The sequence below is a fragment of the Salminus brasiliensis genome, chromosome 1, assembly GCF_030463535.1.
Source record: "Salminus brasiliensis chromosome 1, fSalBra1.hap2, whole genome shotgun sequence".
Lineage (NCBI taxonomy): Eukaryota > Metazoa > Chordata > Actinopteri > Characiformes > Bryconidae > Salminus > Salminus brasiliensis.
In genome coordinates this window covers 93,119,261-93,144,317 of record NC_132878.1, presented here as the reverse complement: position 1 = coordinate 93,144,317, position 25,057 = coordinate 93,119,261, and the positions used below count along the sequence as shown (strand labels likewise).

Here is a 25,057-nt window from a genome sequence, read left to right as displayed (position 1 = left end):
GAGGAGCAGAGAGAGGATCTGGAGCCTCCGGCTGAGTTTCAGCCCGTGTGTTTTATGGCCTTTTCTGCTGAGCCGGACACAGTCAGAGAGAGAGACACACACTGGAGACAGCATTGTCTGCCCCCCCTCCCCCCCCCTTATACACACACACTGTGTATTACACTTATTTTCCACTTCTTGCTTTCCACATGTCCCTCTCTTTCTGTCTCTCTTTAAGCTCATTTATGCCCAATGATAAATACTCATAACTCCCAACTGGCAATGCTCCCAACACTAGGTAACATGTGTCTCTCCTCCGATATATGCGAAGCCGGCAATGCGGCATCACCAGGCAGCCCACTCACTCTGAGGAAAGTGCCGGGTCTCCAGCTCCACCACACCAACTACTCACCCTGGAGAGACCACGGCCAATTGTGCTCTCCCAGACTCTAGCTGCTGATGGCAGTGCGGCATGGCTGGGGGTTCGAACTGGTGACCCCTGGGTCATACCGAAAGCACATTAGATTAGCAGCAGGTTCTTGCTCATCTCATCTCACTTTCTACGGGACTAGACAAGCTGTGTGTGTGTGCATTTGCACATCTATGTCCACAAACATTTGGACATATGGCGTACCTAGATCCTGTTGTCACATGACATTGATTGGTCTTTGATCTCTCTCTCTATCTCTCTCATTCTTTTTTCTCTTATTGTCTGTTATTCTCAGTCTAACTCTCTCTCTCTCTCTCTCTTCTCTCGTTCTTGCGTCCTCTCTTTTGATAACTCAGCTAGTGTCCCCCCCCCCCCCCCCCCCCAGACTTAGTAAATCCCAGGAATCTCTCATACTTTATGGACACACCAGGAGTCCATACTGGGCATTCCTCACAAATGAGCATCTGACACTGACCGTCTCGGCTGATCCCTTTATGAGCAACAGATGATAGCGATGTTCCTCGTCTCTCAGGGCTTGGTTTCAGGACAGGAGGAGGAGGAGGAGGACTGACTGCCTGAACTCTGGGCTTAGTGTTTATTATTGATCTTAAGATGTAATATTCAGTGCTAGTTAGTTCACTGCTATTAAGAAAGTTCTGGGAGCTGCTGACGTCTATAGGGCCGGTTTCAAGAACTTTGGAGTAAACTGCAGTGAACTATGATGGGAATAGAAATCATGGCAACGCAAAAAGACCCTGCGATCTGGAGATATCTGGAGTGGGATAACTGCGCATTATAACCATGCATTGCTCTGCAACCATAAATGTAAGTTTTCCTTCAATTACAGTCGGAATAAACACCTCCTCTTCTTCCCACAAACACGGCTATGATACATATTAACCTTCTAAGGGTTAAAGTAGTACAGAGAAGCGTGCACTGTGCCAGCCAGCATACACACACACACACACACACATATATATACACACTCACATGCACAAGCTCAAGGCTTCATTTCAAGCATAATCCTTGACAACTAAACAAGCCGTGCTCTCTTTTGTGCTTGAAAGAGGCGCGATAGGAGCGATGGGGAAGACGCTTCCGAGTGCGTGCAGAAAGACAGAGATGGGGAGAACAAGAGAAAAAGGTAACGTGAGGAACGCCAGCGACAGTGGGGCTTTAGATCTGTGCGTCTGAGAGAGAGAGAGAGAGAGAGAGAGAGAGAGAGAGAGAGAGGGGGAGTTGAGGGTGAGAGAGAAAGAGAGAGAAAGGGGAGCAAAAGAGGTGGGTGAGGGGCTGCCATCCTTTGATGGTTCTGGCCAAGCTGCCCCGCTTTATCACCAGTGTCTGTCACCGTGGAGACAGTTGCTCGCATCAGCAGCAGCCCTGGGGGATAAACCTGCAGAAAGAGAGCGAGAGAGGGGCGGGAGAGAGAGAGAGAGAGAGAGAGAAAGAGAGAAAGATATCAAACAGGGCACAGCGCTGCTCCTGTTCACCCGCCAATCATCCAAAACACAGAGCGAAAGAACACAGGAGGAGAGAGAGAGGAGATGAAAGAGCGACTCCATGCACCTATTCACACCTCAAAAACATAAAACAGCCAAACAGCAGAGAGGAGAGAGAGAGAGAGAGAGAGAGAACAAAAAAACAAGAGAAGAAAGAAGACAAGAGAGGAGAAGACAAGAGAGGAGAAAAGACAAAAGATGAGAAGAGAGGAGAGGAGGAGAGAAGACAAAAGAGGAGGAGGATAGAGAAGAGAAGATGAGAGAGGAGAAGATGAAAAGAAACGAGGACAAGAGACAAAAGAGGAGAAAGGTAGAGACGAGAAGAGAACAGAAGAGAAGACGGGAGGAGAAGATGAGAAGAAAAGAGGACATGAAAGGAGAAGAGGAGACAAATGAGGAGAAGAGAAGAGAATAGATAAGAGAGGCAAGAGAGGAGAAGATGAAAAGAAATGAGGACAAGAGAGAAGAAAAAGAGACAAAAGAGGAGAAAGGTAGAGACAAGAAGAGAATGAATGAAAAGGCGAGAGAGGACAAGAGGAGAAGACAAGTAAGAAGAGGAGAATAGAAGAGAATAGAGGACTAGAGAGGAGAAGAGAAGAGACAAGAAGAGAATAGAAGAGATGACAAGAGAGGTGAAGAGAGGAGAAGAGGAGAAAAGACGAGAGAAGAGAAGACAAAAGAGGAGAATGATAGAGACGACACAAGAAGAGAAGAGAAGACGAGACGGTTAGAGAGAACAAGAGAGGAGAAGATGAGAAGAAAGGAGGACATAAGAGGAGAAGAGTAGAGACGAGAAGAGAATGGATGAGAAGGCAAGAGAGGAGAAGACAAGTAAGAAGAGGAGAAGAGAAGAGAAGAGGAAACAAAAGAGACAAGAAGAGAATAGATGAAAAGAGAAAAGAAGAGAAGAGAAGAGAGGAGACGATGAAGAAGAGAAGACTAGATAAGATGAGAAAAAAGAGCAGAAGTTAAGATAAAGGAGAAAGGGAAAAGAGGAGACTGAAAAAGAGGAGAGACAAGACAAGAAGAGAAGATAAAGGAGGAAAAGAGATGAGAGGGAAAATTGGAAGATTAGAGACAAGAGTTAGAGAAGAGAACAGAAGATAGAGGAGAAGAAGGGATAAGAGGAAAAATCAGGAACAGAGGAGAAGATAGAAGACGGGAAAGGAAATAAGAGTAGTGAGGAGAAACAGGATATATAAAGAGAGAAGAGAGGTGGAGAAAAAGGAGAAGCAGAATGGATGAAAGAAAATGGGAGAAATTTGTAGAAGAAAGAAAAGTTGGTGTGATAAGAGATGCAGATGAGATGGAGCTGAGAGGAGTCTCCAGCTTTAGCGCTGTGAGCTGCTAGCTGCTCGCCGGATGTGCAGTGTTTAGTATTCTGACTGAGTCTCTGGATACAGTCCCATTTCTCCCTCTGAGGATTAGCCCTACTGCAAAGCTGCTGTGCGTGGCCCTATGACGAGAGCAGGAGGTGACATTGCTACAATTCAACCCTGAGAGTCCAGCCCGCATGAATGCTAAAGCACTAATACTTCAACACTCCTGTGCCACCAACGACAAGCACAGGACCAACACACCCCTGAACAGCCACACTGGATAGACACATTAACACTGCCAGGTCAGGTAGATCTTCAACCCCTTAAAGTGAGAGAGCCTGTATGTGGGCCCACATTTTAGTCCTTATTTTTATAACTAATAAACTTACAGATTAGTTTAGTAATATTAAAATTAATAAATGGATGTAAACGATAATCTTTAGGGTTTAGGGGTTAATCAGGAGTGAAAGTTTGATTATAGTCCATGAATTGTGTTCATATCCGGCCAAGCCTGACATACATTCTGTCTGATCCCAGCTGTGGTCCAACAAAATTTCCTAAAACTCCTCTGTAACCCAAAAAACTTGGCTGAACTTGACTGCAGCCGAACAACATCTTCTGAAAACCACTATAACCCCAGAAAATTGACTGAACTGGACTCTAACCCAACACCATGGTGACCAAACTCAATTGTGACCTAAAAACATTGTTTGAACTTGGTTGAAGCCCAACAAGGTTGTCTGAGCTCTACTGTAATCCAAGAAAATTGGTTTGTAGCCCAAACATGGCTGTAGGCCAACACCAAACTCTATTGTAACCCAATAACATTGGTTCTGATTTCAATTGTAACCTAAATTGACTGTAGCCCAACAAAGTTTTTTTTTACCCCATCTGTAACCAAATAAATTTGTGTACAAACTCAACTGTAACCCAAGAAAAGCCCAACAAACTTCTGTCTGAAACCAACTGTAGCCCAACAAAGGTTTCTGAACTCAACTGGAACTCAAGAGAGGAAAATTGGCTAAATCTGACTGCAAATGTGGCAAACAAGAGGGTGAACCAAAAACGATGGGGGAGAGTGGCTGGGGGACCAGCTACAGAGCAACAACGGCTAGGCCAACCAAACCTGGAACCGCAGCATGCTGCCTCGAGCGGGGTTCGAGTCACTGAATCAACACACATGAACATAAATAAACCGGAAGGTCCTTATTTGGGCCTGTGGGCGACGGCTCGAGATCGCCCTGGGGGAGGGCACGATAACGAGGGCCTGACACACCATTGTGATCAAACTCGACTGTAACCCAAAAACTTTGTTTCTGAACTCAATTGTAGCCCAAGAAAATTGCTTTAACCCAAGAATATTGATTAAAATTGACCAACCAAGCTTTTTTTTTGTAACTCAACTGTAACCTAAGAAAATTGTGTCCGAACTAGAGTGTAACCCAAAAAATCAACTGTGGTCCAGCAAAGTTTTATGAACTCAACTATAATTTGGAAATTTGTGCCTAAACTTGCCTGTAGCCCAAGAAAACTGAAAATAGAAGAGAAGAGCGCACAGTTGTGCCTAAAATGAAATGTAGCCCAACAAAGTTGTCTAAGCTCAACTGTAGCTCAAGAAATTAGTGTCTGAACTCAACTGTAATTCAAGAACATTGACTGAACTGGATTCTAATCCAACACAATGGTGGCCAATCTTGATTGTAACCCAAGAACATGGTTTAAACTTGATTGTAGCCCAACAAAGCTTTCTGAACTCTACGTGTGAACTTTACTGTAACCCAAGAAATTTGTGTCCGAACTAGAGTGTAATCCAAAAAAATCAACTGTGGTCCAACAAAGTTTTATGAACTCAATTGTAACTTTGAAATTTGTGCCTAAACTTGCCTGTAGCCCAAGAAAACTGTCTAAACTTGACTGAAAATAGAAGAAAAAAGAGATCAGTTGTGCCTAAAATGAAATGTAGCCCAACAAAGTTGTCTAAGCTCAACTGTAGCTCAAGAAATGTGTGTCTAAATGCGTCTTTAACCCAAGAACATTGTGTCCAGACTCAACTGTGGCCCGAGGAAATTGTCAGAAATCGACTGTAACCCAAAAAAGTATCCTAACTCCACTGAAGCCCAAAAAAACTGTGTTGAAACTCAACTCTACCCCAACAAAATGATCAGAAGTCGACTGTAATCCAAAACCATTGTGTCTGAAGTCAACAAAATTGTGTCCAAACCTGGCATAGCCCAACAAACTTCTCTCTGAAACCAACTGCAACCCAACAAAGTCTTCTAAAATCCGTCTGTAACCCAAAGAATTTGTATCTGAACTCAACTGTAATCCAAGAACATTTGGTAAACTAAAAACTGTAAACTAAAAGAAATTGTTGGACTTCAACGCCAACCCAAGAAAATGGTCAGAAGTCGTATGTAAACTAAAACAGTTGAGTCCAAGCTCGACTGCCGCCCGTCAGAAACCACCACACATCAAAATCCGCTAAAGGTGAGCGAGAGGCTGTTGAGAAAGCAGAATATTATATTTGAACCTCACCCGTAGCCCGGTGTGCATTTGAGAAAGGATGTCCAGTCCCATCAGGTTCTCACAAATGTGTCAAGCCTTAAGGGGGGGCTCATTTTAAATACAAATCATTAGTCAGGACCTGACAGAGACCAGGCTGCTGCCGTTTATAATTTCAAATGTCAACCGTCAAACACGTCCAAGTCCACTTTTTTCATTACCGCTTCAGTTCAGTGGGGACCGCTGGGTAATTTATTCAACATCATTGGGTAATTGTAGTGTACCTCACTCTTGGAGTGGTACAGGGGGATCCCATTAAGCGTGATCTGCTTGAAGAATATTATTCATGGCTGGGTAAATAGGCAGGCATCAAGGAAAATGCACTACATAATTAATGCACTGATGAAAGATTGTGAAACACGTTTAATGGATCTGTGGTGACGTTGTTGTCATGGAAATGCGGTCATAGGCACATGTACAAGAAGCCACATGCACACACACACACATACACACACAGCGGGATGCTACCTCAAGACCTGGAACCATTGCCCGTGGTGTCTTTCTGACAAGATCAGTGAAGTCCTGTGAGCAGTGACACACACACAAACAAACACACACACACACACACACACACACACACACTTAGATCATCAGCAGGCGAACAGGCATTTGCCAGTGGTGCTACCCAGCTGTGACTAAGATTTCACCCCCAAGAATTTTACAGAATCTAAAAAAAACTGAAACCCAATTGCCTACAAACAGTTGTGCTGACTGACCTCCCAGTAGCTTCCCTACACTGGTTAGAGCTTAGCCCACCTAATCCGACCCAAAGACCCAAAGAAATGAAGGTAATAGACAGACTAATCAAATCAGTGTTTATTAGCCGCACACACAGCAGGCCCACACTCCCCCTTAACCTTAATTTTAGTCCACTAATTCCCTATATATTATCAATAATATTAAATAAGTAATAAATAATAATACACATTTCAGTTAGTTGGCCATGAAAATAAATAATGTTGCATCGCATGTCAGTGCTGCTAATATGTTAATGTTCGGTTAACAGGACCACTATTTTTACTATACATTATCGATGATAATAAAAAAGTACGAAATAATAATAATAATAATAATATCAGTTAGTGGCCATAAACATATAAAGTGCAGCATAGCATAGCATCGCATATCAGAGTGTTGCTAATATGTTAATATTAGGTTAGCGGGACCACTATTTGACTATATATCATCGACAATAATTAAAACAAATAATAAATAAATAAATATAACAATAATAATTTCAATTAGTTGGCCATGGACATAAAAAGCGTAGCATAGCATCGCATATCAGAGTGTTGCTAATATGTTAATGTTAGATTAGCTGGACCACTATTACACTATATATTATTGATGACAATAAAAAAGTAATAATAAATAAATAAATAAATAAATACATAATACTAATATCAGTCAGTTGGCCATGAACATGAAAAGGGTAACACAGCATCGCTTAGTTACCGCTTAGAGTGCTGCTAATATGTTAATGTTAGGTTATCTGAGCCACTACTTTTACTATATATCATCAATAATAATAATAAATAATAATATTAATAATAATAACATTAATTAGTAATTTTGTGCTCTACTCGCATACGTTCAGCATCACTGGTATGGGTATACTCTTCTACCTCATCACAAACTGGCTATATATGTGTTTACTTATATGTGTTATATGTTATATATGTTATATATATATACAAATATTAAAGTGTGCCGCTGAAGGATGAGGATGTGGTAATGAGCGAGTGTGTGTGTGTGTGTGTGTGTGTGTGTGTGTGTGTGTGTGTGTGTGCAGTGTTGTGCAGTGTGCAGGAGGTAGATGATGAATGGACCAATAGAAATGCTCCAGAATGACTCCTTCTTTTTACGCCGACTTTTATTAGTTCAGAAGCTTTTTCCTTCTCCTTCTTCCTTTTTGCCTGACAGCGACAAGAAAGGACCCATAATTAAAAGACGCTAAAGATTAGGCTAAAAGCTAGCACCAGATGTAAGCTAATAAGAGCCAGTTAGCATCATTCAAAAGAGATGATCTCTGGCATTCACTGCTAGCCATGTTAGCATTGTGTGGGGAGGTACTCCTTCAGGCTGAGGCGCCTTTGGGACCGGCTTTGTTCGCTTCGTTTCGGGTAAATCCGATTAGCCTGGCTTCACCTTCTGACTTTACCTCAGTGAAAGTGTGTGAAGGCAGGAGGAGCATTTTTAAGTGTGTGTCCAGGGACTCGGTCACACGGCAAGACGAGCGGAGCTGTATTTAGGCAGCAGATGGCTGTGTGTCGGCAGGAGGTGTGAATCTCTGCCTGCAGTGGATGTGTGTGTGTGTGTGTGTGTGTGTGTGTGTGTGTGTGTTGTACTGTAGCCGAGGTGAGTCTGGGTCTAGCTGGGCTAGTAGGTTGAATTCTCTATCCTGTCTGTCTCACACACACACACACATACACAGACACACACACACACACACACACACACACAGAGGAAGAGGGAACAGACTTGTGTGGGTTTCTGGGTGTCCGTTGTCAACAGGATGGAGGAAGGGTGTTGGCCCCTATGCAAGTTCTATGTGGGGGATTCTTGAATTGAGGGGCCGTTTTTACCTTTTTTAACTGAGGAAAGATAAAATAAGCTGTGATTTAGCTTGAATTACAGCAAAACAGTGGTACATACTTTAAGGACTTAACGACTCCATGATGACCAAGACTGAGCACATACAGAAGTGCAGAAATCCAGGGAGTTTCAAAGGGTTCACTTACTTTCTCACACTTTCTCTAAGCCTCTACTGACGCCTAAAAACAGTGAACTTTACTTTTAGGAAGTTTTGTTAATTAAAGTTAAACAGAGACTGATGGTGAAACTAAAAAACGCCCGTTAATGTCACCATGTGTCGGTACCATGACTAGTAGTTTTGTGGCTGTAATGAAAATACGACCCAAGGTCACAGGGTTGACCCTGGTTATTTAGTGCGGTTAATCATAGATCATAGAAATCATCAAAATTATTTGTATAGCGCTTTTTACAACTGGCGTTGTCACAAACCAGCTTTACACAATCAGTAATCAGTAAAAAGACAAGAGATCAACAACATAAGAAGACACAAAAAACCTAAGACTCCCAGAGAGCAGCCAAAACCTCCCTCAGAGCTGGAGGAAGAAACCTTGGGAGGAACCAAGACTCACAAGGGGGACCCGACCCGTCCTCCTCTGATCAGAACTATTGATAAATTATTGATAAAAATGACCAAACCATCTAAAAACTGTTGAACTGCTCTGATCATAATCATAATATAATAATGATGGTGTAGTATAACGTAAAATAGGCATAGCAGTAAAGGTTAAGAGTAATGAGCGTAATGATGACTAATAATGGTGATATTAATAGTGGCAGATAGTTAAGAGTCCATTCAGGTTTAAGCATGGTTATTAGACAGGTAGCAGTGGTGGGAGGGTGTGCAGCTGGTCTGGCATGGGTGGTGGGGGAGCACGGCGGTCAGACTGGTGGGTGGCAGTTGGTCTGACGCAGGCAGAGGGGACCCCAGTAGTCAGTCTTCTAGCAGGTCGGGCTGGATGAGTGGGTGACCGTTTATTCAGAAAAAAATCCAGATGATTGCAAATGGTTCTCTTACTTTTTTATCCTTCAGTGTTTTTCTGTATTCTCTAACGGACACATTTACTAAAAAACAGTACAGAATAGGTTTAGGATGTTGTTCGCATTTTGTTTTATTTCTAAACAGGTCAAAAGAATATTGAGGGTGAAACTAAAAAGCTGACAGTACCATCCCCAGGTGTCATCACCGTCACCGCAAGTTCACATGTTGCTGTAATGGCAATCGTCACTTTTTTAAGGAAAGAAAAAACCCTAGATCATGGATTTTCACATGAACACATAAGACAAATAAATAACATACACATAATTACGCTAACATTTTGCCTTAACGACTAAATATACTCCATGTTCATGTCACACTTTATTGTTAGGACGTCTTGACATTATTTGAATTTGGCAAATTTTAGTTGTTCTTGACATTGTGCCAAAATATCATGATGAACAGACCAGTAGAAATGCCCCAAATTGAATCTTTGTACATTGACTTCCATTGAAAGTGAAGAAGGTGGCAGTGTTGCGGTAATGGTGATAATGTTGGGGCGTCATAAATTGTCGACATTTTGGAGGTTGGAGAGATATAAATGTAAATGATGCACATTGGGATTTCTTTCAGAAATAGATCACTTATTAAATTGTTATTGAAGCAGAGAATTTTGAAAGTCTAGATTGGGGACAAGGCCAAAGTAGTGTTGGTGTTTCAATTTTGGTGCAGATTATTATTGCGGGTGCAGTAAATTATACCTACCTATAACCTAGGTATTAGCATTTCTAACATGAATCTGGAGACATAAATGTGGTTGGTGTGGCACAACAGATAACACCACTATGTGCCAGTGACATATTACACCATGTGGGAGTCCGGAGTTTGATTCCCAGTCTGGGTGCTGTAGGCCAATAGATTTACACTTACATTTACAGCATTTAGCAGATGCTCTTCTCCAGAGCGACTTACTAAAGAGCTTTACTATTTACTCAAGAAAAACCTCAGCTAGTTAGAATAGACTAAAAATTCAAAGATCCTCTAAGTTTAGACTCGACTAAACACAAGTCAATAAGGAGACCATTGTACTCTGCTATTCACCCAAGTTCTCTCAGAAGAGGAGGGTCTTCAGTCTGGGTTTGAAGACAGGGAGCGTTGGACTCTGCTGTTCGGACACCCAGGGGAAGGTCGTTCCACCACTTCGGTGCAGGACAGAAAAAAGTCTGGACGCTCGTCTTCTGTGGATCTTAAAGGATGGCGGGTCGAGCCGAGCCGTACTTGAAGCTGGAAGGGCTCTTGGTGCAGATCAGCTTTTGACCATCACCCTCAAGTACGGAGGAGCTGGCTGGTCCAGTCTTGGCTTTGTAGACCAGAGTCAGGGATTTGAATCTGATGACCTAGGCAGCAGCTTCAGGAAGCCAGTGAAGAGAGAACGCAGCAGAGGAGGAGATGAACATGGCTGAATTTAGGAACATTGAAGACGACCCGTGCCGCTGAATTCTGGATAAGTTGCAGGGGTCTGATGATGCACAAAGGGAGACCAGCCAGAAGGGAGCTGCAGTGGTCAAGTCTTGAGGTGACAAGAGACTAACCAAGCTTCTGGGTGGCGGAAGAGTCGAATTCTCCAGATGTTGTACAGAAGAAATCTGCAGGATTTGCAACATGACTTGAGAACGAGAACTGATCATTCGTGACTACACCAATGCTTTGGGCTTCTGTAGATGGAGTGACCAGTGAGTTCTCAAAGGAGATGGAAAGAGTCCTTGGGCAAGACTCCTAACTCTGCATTGGCCTGCCTCTTTAATACGAGTAACCTTGGAAGTGTAAGCTAAGCTAAATGCCGTAAATGTAAATGTAAATTTCCCCAAACTGACGAATCACCCATGTATGTTTCTTCCATAGGAGCAGAGCTCAGAAGACGCTAAGCTGAAGAATACTGAGCTGACTAGCTTCTGTTTTCTTATTTTCCTCTTCAGTCGGGTGACGGATTTACTGATCTTTATCCGTCGCGAGCGAGCTTCTTTTAAATCCTTTTTATTAAATAATGCCAGTATTTGTCTGCATTTGTAAATGCACACCACTGAATTATGCACAGGCCGTGTTTTATCAGGCCGTGTGGTTTCGTGCCTTTAATAAAGCTTTTTGAATTGCTTTGAAGAGCAAGCAGCTGCAAAGGGGCTCTGACAAAGAGCCATTGTTGGAGAAGCAAAGAAAATATGAAATTTGCAGACGGAAGTATGAGTCTAGCAATGTACTTCCACTGACGCTGAGCAATATTGAGCACTGCAGAACATCGTAAATAAAGTGTAGGACACTTGATCAGGAGCAGAATCAGGAAAGTCATTCCACTATGAAAGTGGAAACAGGGGGGAAGACGCAATGCAGGAGTACTGGAATATGTTTGGGTTGGTCATGCGAAGCTTCATTTAGCTCAACTGGTGCCAGCGCTAAGTCAAAGTCCTTCACTATTTTTCAGCCACTGAGCTCACGAATAGGAATGTCCAGTGAGCTGTGACTGTGGACTGAGCTCATGAATACACAGAAATCCTCTTGTTTACATGCCACCAGCCACTTTATTAGAAACCCCAGCTTGCTGGTGTACAGACCTACCTATTGCAAACATGTTGTTGAGTGGTTGCTGTGGTACCCCATGTGGTTGGTTGAGTATTATTGGTCAAGTATGTGGTATTTAGACCGTTGTGAAATAAATAGGTGGGCACGAAATCTGTGGGACGGGTTACATGGCAAAAATCTGTCCAACAAATAAGAACAATATGAATTGGATAACAATGTCGTTTTGCTTTGCAAAGTATATTAGCCATAATTAAGGAGGTAAAAAAGTAGGCTAGGTGCTAATAATAGTTTTAAGTGAGTAATAGTCAGTTAGCATCACACAAAAGAGATGATCTATGGCTTTCAGTGAACTGTGACTGTGGACTGAGCTCATGAACACACACAGAAACACACAGAAATCCTTTTGTTTACATGCCACCAGCCACTTCATTAGAAACCCCAGACACACAGACTGTTCTCCCTCCTGCCATCAGGAAGAAGGTACCGCAGCATCCAGTCCAACACAACCAGACTCTGCAATAGCTTCTTCCCCCAAGCCATCAGACTTCTCAACTCCAGAGACTGAACTGATGGTTTTTCTGTTACATACACACAGGTGATTGCTGTGGTACTGCATGTGGTGGGTTGGGTGTTACTAGTGTATTTGGATCATTGTGAGATAAGTAGCTGTGCACTTAGCACTTATTTACAGCACCCCATTCATTCCTATGGGAAAATAATGTGTGAATACTCAATATGCCAGAATCACACAATCAGACCAAACAATCTTGTTGAATTGGAGCAGTAGATATCTTGAAATCTGATAGAGAGATGAAGAGAGAAAGAAGAGAGAGGGACAGAGGGAGTGAGAGAGTGAACGAGAGAGAAAGATGGGGAACGGAAACTGGAAGAGAACTGAAGAGGGACAAGAGGACAAAAGATAGAGTTAGAGAGAGAGAGAGAGAGAGAGAGAGAGAGAGAGAGAGAGAGAGAGAGAAAAAAGTGGAGAGAGATAAGATAAGATAATCCTTTATTAGTCCTGCAGTGGGGAAATTCTCAGAGAGAGAGAGAGAGAGAGAGACAGAGGGCAAAAAGTGGAGAGAGAGAGAGAGTGGTAGAGTGGGGGACAGTGATGGAAAGCTGTCGGGGAAGAGAAAAGAGAGAGTTAAAAAGAGAGGGAGAAAGACGAGAGAGGGGACGGAGAGTGGAGGAGACAAAGAGAGAGAGTTCTACAGTGGAGGTTGGAGACAGAGAGAGAGAGGAAGAGAAGATGGAGAGAGAAAGAAGAGAGAGAGGACAGAGAGGGGGAAATTGGAGAGAGTAAAAGAGAGGGAGAGAGAGTAAACGAGAGAGAAAGATGGGGAACGGGGAGAGTCAGAGAGAGAGAGAGAGAGAGAGATAAAGAGAGGGCAAAAGGTGGAGAGAGAGTGGTAGAGTGGGGGACAGTGGCGGAAAGCTGTCGGGGGAGAGAAAATAGAGAGGGAGAAGGACGAGAGAGGGGACGGAGAGTGGAGGAGACAAAGACAGAGAGGGGGAGGAAGAGAAATAGAGAGATAAAGAGAGAAAGAAGAGAGAGGGACAGAGTGAGAGAGAGAGTGAACGAGAGAGAAAGAAGGGGAACGGAAACTGGAAGAGAACTGAAGAGGGACAAGAGGACAAAAGATAGAGTTAGAGAGAGAGAGAGAGAGAGAGACAGAGGGCAAAAAGTGGAGAGAGAGTGGTAGAGTGGGGGACAGGGACGGAAAGCTGCAGAGGGACAAGAGGACGAAAGATAGAGAGGGACAAAAAGTGGAAGAAGACAAAGGGACACCTCCTGTGATGTAACTCAGCACAATAATGGTCACACTGGGATGTCTCAGGTTGTCCTACATTAATGAGTCATTTCCCCTCTCATTTCTTCTCAGTTCTGAGAAGAGTCCGGCAGACTTCGAGCCTTACCACCTGAAGCTGGAGGAGTGTCTCAGCGCGGACCACGTCCCAACCCCAGAGCACATCCAGGGCTACGTGAAAAAAGTAAGCTGGTCCTTTTGTCCGAGCGCCACACAGCCACACACTGCTGTCGGGTATCAGATCCAGACGCACTGTCCATATGAATGAGTGTAAAACAGTAATCTGAATCCACACAGTCATCATTCATCGCCTGAATGGATTGATATTGGAAAGCAGGGGGGGCCACTATGGTTCAGTATCTGCGTGAACCCGCCGCTCTGATGTGCATATCTTCAGTGTTATTAATCTCAATGAAGCGTCGGCACATCAATCTTCCTTCCCCTGCATCGGAAAAAAAAAAAGCGGAAATGATTCACTGCCCTTCCTCTGACGAAGGAATTGCTATCACCCCCGAAGAGCGATAGAGGAATGGTTTCTTATCTCTGCAATTTCATTTGCCTTATTGTTGGAGAATATAATGACGGTACCCTGGGCGTAAATGTTCAATATGTATTAAACAATGCAATTGGAAAGGACGGGCCCTGTTCCGCGGTTTAATTTTCGACAGAATAAACTGCCGCATCCCGCCAGAGTGATTCTCCTGCTGTCGGCGGAGGCATCAGGCGGAGATAGCGCCGTCTGAGGCCTCGGGCCGGCTTTTATTAAAGCAGCAGAATGGAAAATGGCGTCATTAGCATTCCTTGACAGTTAACAATTCAATTTCATTTGATGAGAATTCAAATATTGGCCTCCGAATGCTAACTGACAATAAAGGGGCAGATGCGCTTGGTCGATTTTTTCCTCACCACGCGGAGAGCGCAGCGAGCCCTGGTGGACTGCAGCCATTCTAATCAGACGTCGTTAATACCGAACGCCCCCCGCTACAGGGAGGGAGGGGCAGCTGGGTGGGTAAATAATTGTTTTGGACACTGTGCTTGACGTTTTTACTGTAAGCAGAGCTGGCAGGGCTATTACGACAGGCAGCCTACACTTCATAGGTTTACAAGACACCTGTATAAACCTCTTACAGTGACTGACATAACGTAAAGCTCTACACTCTTATACCCGCAAACGGTCCTGCAAAGGGTTCTTTGAGCAATGCCACATAAGAACCACATTTGTTTCCATAAAGAACCATATTTAAATTAAGTGAAGGTTCATTAAAGCAACATTGTGTAGCAGTTTTACCATAAATCCTTCAACAGCTGGCGGGCCAGAAAGTGTTATTACAATCGTCTATTACCAGAGAATAGCCCCACCAGTGTGCACAGACGTCTCTGTAGTTACTGAGTAATTATGAACCTTATATTATAAGCTTTCCTTCGTAAAGGGTTTAAAATAGCAGCTTCAAAGTCATGTAGGTGCTTCACTGACTGTATAAAGGAGAATAGCATCACAGTTGTTGTTACTCCAGGCTCAGCATGCTGCTAACTGCACTATGTAGCTTTGGTGAAGCAGGAAGTATAACACTCATAAGAACTGTGTATTGATGTGTAACCTGAGTCATATTTGTGTGAATTCCTGTAATATTACTGGACCACTTGAGTCCACATGCTTCTTTTACTTTTTAGGGATGGTTCAGGATATCCCAGCTTGTCCAGAAATGCTCGTGTAAACAGAGTCATTTAAAAGTGTCTGAATGTGCAAACTGCAATCCACAACTGTAGTGGGGGGGGGGGGTGTATATAAAGATGCTGTTCTTTATATCTTTATAAGAACAGCATCTTTATATACCCCCCCCCCCACTACAGTTATATGGTTCTTCAATAATATTGCTCAGAGGTCTCTTTAAAGAGTGTGTGAATGTGTCACTGGTTTTCTCCCCTTTCCATTCTGTAGTCAATGTCACAGACTCTTAAAAATACAGTGGTTTTGTATAGCATTATAACAGCCCAAAGAACTACTAGGATGCTTAAACCCATTTAAATCTACTTTTAACACTTAAGTAAAAGGCAGCTGTCATCAGGCATGTCTACCTAAGCTATATGCAATACCTTTTTATAAAATATTTAATCATTTAAATATGTTATATATAATAAAAAGTATAATTATACTATTAACAGTAATATTTGTAATATAATAATAGAAATATATCTGGAAGAATATAAATAAGGCAAATGCTCCATTATAGAGAATTTTGGAGAGTCAGAATTGTTTGCAGTGGTGGTAAATGGGACCAGGACCAGACACCTAAAGAGTTTAATGCCTCTCAAAGCTCCCTCACAGACAGTTATTGTACTAAATGGTTATGAATGCACTGACTGCTGCCCCAGACACTGTTTTACCATGTGGTGGAAAGGTGCATGCAGTGAACCGTCTTGTGTTTGTGTTCACCACTATTTTACCATCATCATGACATATATAACTGAAGACAGATGTACAGGTTCACTGGTGGGTTCTGATAGTTATTAAAATGGCAGAATTATTGTTGTAGTCATGATGACCCCTGGTACCCCTGTACAGAAGTCTGAGCATGCTAATTCAGACCATGCCATCAGCATATGATTATGGTATGTAAGGAGCAAGTGTGAGTGTCAGAGTGAGGGAACTCTAAAAACCTGGGCTGCTTTGAGCTAGAAGGCCAGACCCCCCTTTGATAAATGGAGCCAGGACTGAAAGATTGGATTAGTGGAAGGAGATGGGGAGGGAACTTCAGCCTTGTTCCTACTCCCATAACTGCAGTTATTGCATAGCTCGGTTTTGCTAGTGCGGCAGCTTACGATGATTTGAGAGAAGACTGTAAGAGAGGGGGGTAGGGACCTAAAGGAATTTTGAGCTGGAGTTTGAGTGGCTTTTGCATGTGATAGGAACCATTCTCCCCTCTGATAAGTTGAATAAGAGGGGGGAATGATCGATGACAAGGTTAAAAGGGAGGTGACGGGGTGGTGGAATGTTGCGAAGACTTGTCATAGATACATGAACAAGGTAGAGAGGGAATTTATAGGATGTTAGATTAGGGAGGACAGGTTTCAGGCATTTTCCTCCTCCTTAAATGTAGTTATTCCATAACTCCACTTAGTAAGTTTCTCTATAATGAACCATTTCACACCAAAACAATCTGAATTACTTTGTTTACATCTCAACAGCTTTGAAAATATGTAGTGGAATTCCACTTTAAATCTGAAGTTTGGTGAAAAATCTTTTTTTTTGCCTTTCTCCAGTCAGTGACAATCAATATTTTGTGTCTGAAGTTTTCCACTGGAGCACTGAGACTAATGTTGTTAAAAAGTAAACAAATTGAGGCAATAATTAGCAATGTGTGTTAGTGTTAGCACTGGTATACTAGTGTAGTATTGCCTAATAAATTACAGACTTGTCTTAACCCTCTCACAAGTACAGTCCCACCTATGGAATTGGAAAGTTCAGCTTTGAGTGACATCCCACAACACACAGCGCATCCCACAACATATAGCGCATCCCACAACACACAGCACATCCCACAACATACAGCGCATCCCACAACATACTGCACATCCCACAACATACTGCACATCCCACAACATATAGCGCATCCCACAACACACAGCACATCCCACAACATACAGCGCATCCCACAACATACTGCACATCCCACAACATACTGCACATCCCACAACACACAGCGCATCCCACAACATACAGCGCATCCCACAACATACAGCGCATCCCACAACATACAGCGCATCCCACAACATACTGCACATCCCACAACATACTGCACATCCCACAACACACAGCGCATCCCACAACATACAGCGCATCCCACAACACACAGCGCACCCCACAACATACAGCGCATCCCACAACATACAGCGCATCCCACAACACACAGCGCATCCCACAACATACAGCACATCCCACAACACACAGCGCATCCCACAACATACAGCGCATTCCACAACATACAGCGCATCCCACAACATACAGCGCATCCCACAACATACAGCACATCCCACAACATACAGCGCATCCCACAACACACAGCGCATCCCACAACATACAGCACATCCCACAACATACAGCGCATCCCACAACACACAGCACATCCCACAACATACAGCGCATCCCACAACATAAAGCACATCCCACAACACACAGCGCATCCCACAACATACAGCGCACCCCACAACACACACATGCTGCTGCTACTGTTTTTAGCTATACAACATACTGTTATCTATTACTTTTCATTTGAAGGCTGACATTCGTAATCAGTGTTTTATGCAGAGTGTCATCTGGTGGATTTCTGTCTACCTCCAGCAGATTCAGGACGCAGCAGACCAGGGCATTGTGTTTGCTGGCTTCATCCAGGAGCCTGCCGGCCTGCACCCCCACGCGGCAGGACGAGCAGATGGAGGCGAGCCATCGCTCTCGCTCCACTCCAGTCCCAGCTCGCTGCGCGGCTCCGAGCTAACGGCCAGTCCCAGCCACCAGGGCGACCCCGACCAAGTAGCCGAGGACTGGGGCAGCCAGACAGAGACGGAAGAAGCAAAAGCGTCAAAGGAAGCAGGTGGAGATGCTCTTTCAGATGGGACATCCATCGCATTGACGCCCGAGCCCAGTGAGGGACAGGAGGATACGCCTTTGCACAACAACAACAAGGTCAAAGACGCAGAGACGGCTGAGAAAGCGGACAGGCCATCCCTAGCCAAGAGTGGTGAGAAGATTACTTGTTATTTTTGTTGGTGTACCGAAGGACTCATTTGCAAATCCAGATGTTCGTTGGTCACTCTTGTAATTACAGGGCTTACCCCAGTAGTTTAATTAGTAGCAGTCATTTCATTCATGGATTATAAACATTAAGTATTTTGCACAAAGATGATAGCAGCAGATCCTTTAACTCCAGTCAGTTATCAGTTGCATGTCCAGCGCATCCTACAAGTACATGGTGCACACATAGCTGGACATCCAAGCGACATGAAAGAAAATAGGCCTTGTCAGACAAGGCTACCTTCTTTTATTGCCTCATGGTCCAGTCTAATGGTCATTTGACAGCTTATCAATATGGGAAGAATTTCACCAGCTATGACCAAGGTGTTCTGTTTGAAAGGCAGATGAACTCACCAGAAAAAAAATGGCCTATGATCTTAGGATTGCCAGGTTTCAACCAGGCAGATATGGAGATGAGTGGGAGTATCTACTTATGTACTGGCATGGAAGTACAAACCTTTGTCATGTGTCTTCTGAAGGCTAACCCATGCATAATACAGATGCATATGTAATGAAAAGTTTCTTTTTTAATACATAAATTAAGAAGTAACAGGTACACTTACCTCATTATATATATCAAACCCTTCAGTAACATACCCTAACTTTACCTATGTACTCAATCTGCACACAACGGAGCCCAGACTTGGACTGTCCGGTCCAAAACCAGGCACCTGGCAACCCTGCTAAGACTTCAAGAGGCTAATGAGCTAATTAACAAATCATTCCTGAGTTGAAGTGAGTGTTTAAAAGCAGGGCGAACTCCAAAATGTAGAGCAGGGGTATTCCGGGACTGAGAAACACTGCTGCAGTTAATCTTAGTCAAGTCTTCTGTTTGTTTATAGACTTCTCACACTAGTGAGCTTTTACAGTCCCGGGTTGGCGAGCCTTCAGAAATATCTTCCCCTTCAAAATCTCTCATTTCAAAAAGAAAAAAATCTTTTTTGTGGAAGTGATTACGACGAGAGATGATCCGCCCAATCCTCTGTCTTCAGGGAAGCTCTTTGATGTTTCAGCATTAGATGATGAGACCTTCTATTATTCTCTAACTTCTGAAGTGTAGATTATGGAACATCACATACTGTTAGCATCTATTCGCCCTGCGTGCGTCCTCAGCATTCAAACCCTTAATTCCCTACTAAATGTACTGTTGCTCGTCGGACACACACACACAATAGCATGAAGAATGGAAGGCAGCCCTGGCATTTCCAACAAACACACAGCGGGTTTTAAATAGGGCTTTGTTCAGCCTGTTTTTTGTGGAAAAACCAGATGGCAGTCCTCGTCCTTGCCGTTTGTGAAAGAGTCCTGGAGATTCCTTTTTTCCAGAAAATGTGGCATTGTGCGTGCCGTATGCCATGTAGAGTGAACCAGGCATGCTGGGACGCTCGCGGTGGCAGCTTGGGGTCCATCTGGATGGGGAGGCATCAGCTTCAGGAGCAGAGTGATCCCGCTGCTACCACCAGCGGCCCACACACTGCACCAATCCTGCCCAGGCAGTGGTGCCATGACCCCTGCCAAAAGCTGTTGTCAATCAATGCAGTACAGCTTTATCTTAGAGCAGTGCTTCTGAACCCAGTCCACAGGTTCAACCAGACAGCTGATATTTATTTGCTCTATTCTATCAATGTGCAGCACAGTTGAATCATTTTCAACTCTAGGCTCATACTCATTGTTGGTTTAGTGATTTCCCCACTTAAACATGCCAACTAATTGTTGAGTTTAGTGATATCCCTGCTTAAACCTTCATACCAATTCCTGAGTTTTGGGATTTCCCCTTCAGATCTTTTCAAAGTTGCTAAGATTTTTACCTAATCCTTTTAACTACTTGCAGAATTTGACAATTTTTCCCTCCCAAACTTTTCATAGTATTGCTGGATTTGGTTATTTCTAGTCTCAGACCTACTAGCTATTTGTTGAATTTGGGATTTTTCTCTCAGATATTATATTTAATTGCTGAATTTGATGAATGCTCCTCTAAAACCTTCCAATAAATTGCTGAGTTTGTTGATTTTACCACTTAAACCCTTTAACTATTTGCAGAATTTGACTATTTTACCTTCTCAAACTTTTCAACTTATTGCTGAGTTTGGTTATTTCCAGTCTCAGATCTACTAATTGCTGAGTTTAGTGATTTCCCCCTCAAACCTTCTAACTAACTGCTGAGTTTGGGATTGCCCCCTCAGATATTATAATTAATTGCTGAGTTAGGTCATTTTGCCCTTCACAAACCTTCTAACTAACTGCTGAGTTTGGGATTTCCCTCCTCAGATGGTGATTTTACCACTTAAACCTTCTAACTAATTGCTGAGTTTGGGATTTTCCCTCCGATATTGTAACTAATTGCTGAGTTTGATTATTGCTCCTCTAAAACCTTCCAACAAATTGTTGTGTTTGGTGATTTTTCCCTCTCAAACATTTCAACTAAATGCTGAGTTTGGTGATTTCCCCCTCAGATATTATTAACTTATTGCTGTATTTGGTGATTTCCCTCTAAGATTGCTAGGTTTGGTGATTTCACCACTCAGACATACCAACTATTTGCTGAGTTTGGTATTTTTGACCCTGTTGACCTTTTAATTGCTACATTCAAGATAAGATAAGATCATTTAAGATAAGCTAGCACTTTATTAATCCCGAAGGAAATGCAGATGATGATTTGGTGATTTAGGGATTTTCCCATTGGGAAGGGCTACTTTCCATGTTGAAAAAGCAAAATCGAACAGGAATTTTCAGGGCACAAATTGTGACAAATTTTCAGGGCACAAATCGTGACAACACAATCGTGACAAATGAGAGGGCGAAATGAACCTGGGACTGGGTGGAACTGGGGGCTGAGCTGGGGGCTGAGCTGGTGTGAACAAAAGGGGACAAGAACAAAATCTTACAGGCAGGGCCTGGGTTAACAAGGGGTTAACTTATGTCACGCTCAACCGGCGCTATAAAGACAAAAGGGGGAAAGCTGGGGAACCAGCCACTAGGCAAAACAGCAAGGCTGACCAAACCTGGAACCGCAGCGTGCTGCCGTGAGCGTGGGTCGCCTTGCTTGGATGTGGGTAGCTAGTGAAACCTGACATTGAGCAAGCGAGCCTCACTGATAGCGTGGTTAGCAGGGTGACCTGCTCCTGAACGCGGATACCGAGCCGAAGCTGACCGTAACACACCTTAGTTGTACGGGGAACCTATCGGGTGACCTTAAGGTTCAAAACAATACAATTCTCGGTGTTGAGGCTCCTTAAGTACCCCCAGTCCCAGGTGAAACACATGAACCAAACAAAAGGACAAAGAACAATCAGAACTGAATCACGAATCGATTCAAGTGAACAGAACCAAACACACATGAACATGAACGTGACGAAACTAAGGCGGAAGTCCTTATTTGGGCCTTTGGGCGGCGGCTCAGGATCGAGGGCCCTGGGGGAGGGCACCCGATACCGAGGGGCTGACATTTCTACCTAACCCTGTCAATTTTGATTACTGATCATTCTTAATGGTGCTAAAGTAAGCAAATCAAACTGTGAGACCTCAGGATACACTGAATTTCCAAAAGCATTTATTTACATAATATTTTATTTATTCACATCATTTTTTATTAATACTTTATTCACATTATTGACACCCCTGGGAATGACCAAAATCTTACAGAGCTTGCCAAGAAAATGTAATGAAGCCCATTTGAGTTCAGAGTTTGAGTTTGGGCATGAAGTCACTAATTAAAAATGAGGTAAAAAAAAGTACAGCTAACTCCACACAAGATCTACAGCCGCCTGTTAGTCAGGCCAGCTGTCAGAATGTTTTATTGAAAACTATTTATGGTTTGACGTGCAGTCGTGTGGAAACACATCATGTCCAAATATTCCCGAAGTTCTAAGCCCCAGAGAAGACAGAGGTCAAGACTTGGGGGATTTATTTAGCAATGTGTTTGTGTTGATTGAAATAGTTCAGATAGAGAGGATTAGGCAAGCGGCTGATGGAATGTCATGTTCTCTGGCAGTGCTTTGCGTTGATGTGGAGTGCTGTGACCCCGTCATGGAGATGATTGCTGATCAGACGGAGATGCTGAGAGATGTGAAGGCTTGTAATTGCGCTCATGTGCTTGTTTTCTTGTTTGCAGCAGCATGTCGGCACTTACAGTACAGGCTCTCCTTGCAAGGTAGCTAAGCTAACGTCATGCAACCAGCTTGTCATCTGACTCCTTTCATGTTTCGAGAGGCGCAATTTTTCCAACACTGCCAGAATCTCTTCTTTTGAACCAAATAAGAGCCGCATTACAGCGGGCATTATAAGCAGCGTGATTCAGAAGTTAATCCTTTAAAATGCAAGGGTCGGTAAATAAGGCAACGCTTCAGTTCTCACCTCTCAAAACTACATAACTTAGATAGTTTCAGAGTCAGTACCAATAATTCAGAATAGTTAGTGAATGTTAATTGTATAAATGGATTTTTTTTTGTAGATACTGAATAACTGATAGTAATTACTGAATAATTAAAAGCAGAGATTGAATAATTCCTAGTTGAAACTGAATAATTTACAGTAGATACTAAATATTTTATAATTATAACTGAATAATTTTTTATTAATACAAAATAATTGTAAGGTGCTTCTGAGTCATTTGTATCAGATACTGAATAATTATAAGTTACTAAATAAGTATAGTTAAATTATTAAGAATTCATAGCAGATGAATAATTGATCATTCATAGTAGTTATTACCGTTATTACTGAATAATTTCTTGTTATGAAAGATCTGGAGGAGGTTCTGAATCATTTGTAGTACATACTGAATAATTCATGGTAGATACTGAATAATTGATGGTAAATTCTGAATAATAAATAGTAGATACTAAATAATTCCTATTAGTTACTGAATAATTGATGATGGATTCTGAATGTTTCATAGTAGATATTAAATAATTCGTAGTTGATACTGAATAATTGATTATGGATTCTGAATATTTCATAGTAGATACAAAATAATTAGTAGTTGATACTGAATAATTGATGGTAAATTCTGAATATTATTTAGTAGATGTAAATACTTCATAATAGTTACTGAATTATTTAGTGTCATAGTAGATATTAAATAATTCATAGTAGATACTGAATATTTCATAGTAGTTACTGAATAATTGATTATGGATTCTGAATATTTCATAGTAGATACTAAATAATTAGTAGTTGATATTGAATAATTGATGGTAGATTCTGAATAATACATAGCAGTTGCTGTAGTACTGAATTATTTATAGTAATTGCTTAATGCTTATAGTAGCTACTGAATACTTCCTAGTAGTTTAAAAGGTAATTACTGAATAATTGATCATAGTTGATAATTAATTGAAAAAAAAAAAACACAATCATCTGTGTTGAACATAGATGCTCGTTGATAGAATTTGACTTTCACCTTTAATCCATTTGTGCATGACAGCAGTATCCAGGGAGTAGAGAGGGTTAAGAGCTGGTTATCAAACCTACAACTCTGTCATCAATAACCCAGTGCTCGAACCTGGGGTAGAGTCACCTCTACCACATAGATCCTAAATAACTGACAGTAAATACTACCAAATAAAAAAGCTTTAATATTCAGATGAGTTTGAGATGAGTTTCTCTCATGACAGCTATGCAGCTACACACGCCAGGTGAGACTTTTCACACTGCGGATAAAACAGATGAGCAGAATGTCTTCAGGTTCAGAATTAGACTGTATCTCAATGGCTCCATACAACAGCAGCTTTGGCTATTATTTGTCTTATATGACGCCTTACATTCAGCCACAGGCATTGAATGCTGTATTTGGGTGTAGAAGCCATAGTCTTGTGTCCTGTGTGGTGAACTATATAGGAAGTAAGGAGCTATTTAAGATGCCAAGAGTAGCTGCTCATCCAAAAAGGCAAGCATCGACCTCATGCCAGCTATTTTTTTGGGAAGGTGGAAGGAGAATGAAGGAGGATCCACTTTATGAGCCTGTTTGCACAAAGCTATGACGTCTGTAGCTGCTGTTTTTAAGGTGCATCCTGTACTGTAGACACTCGCTGGCCACTTGCTGGACCGGTGCTGGTCCAGCCAAACTAGGCCGTTTCCAGTTGGTCTTGTTCACTGGGCTCCTGCCTTATTCTATTAAATTTACAAGGATAAGCTGGTTTTGTATGCCGCTCTGTGCTAGTGCTGCTGCGTTGGACGTTGGTGTGGTGATATATGTACAGCTGGTCGTGGGACGAGGCCTCTGACGGAGCTGTGAATTTACTGCCTGCGTGTCACATCACTCATCCAGAGCTGAAGAGAAATTACAATTAATGATTCATACTGCCTGACTGTATGTTTGACAGGGAAGCGTGGCAAGCGAGGCATGACGGTTTCTGATCGTGTGTGTGTGTGTGTGTGACTGACTGTGTGACTGAGTGTGTGTGTGTGTGTGTGGGTGGGTGAAAAACATCCTGTTCTCTCATTTGCTTTGCATTGGTCCCTTAGAGAGACAGTAAATGGCTCTGCGCAGCCAGTGGCAATCTGAGCGGCCGCTGCCAGAGCC

The 25,057-nt window shown here is 42.7% G+C and overlaps 1 protein-coding gene across 2 annotated transcripts in view; it reads left to right on the top strand.

Moving 5' to 3' along the window:
• rftn1b (raftlin, lipid raft linker 1b) overlaps positions 1 to 25,057 on the top strand; it is a 123,300-nt gene that overhangs the window by 48,115 nt on the left and 50,128 nt on the right. The window contains exons 3-4 of one of the 2 annotated variants that reach the window (XM_072692439.1): positions 13,821 to 13,929; positions 18,088 to 18,481. In XM_072692439.1, coding sequence (XP_072548540.1) covers positions 13,821 to 13,929; positions 18,088 to 18,481 — 503 coding nt within the window. Of the gene's footprint in view, positions 1 to 13,820; positions 13,930 to 18,084; positions 18,482 to 25,057 lie in introns of both variants that reach the window. The other variant, XM_072692438.1, reaches the window with a different exon arrangement.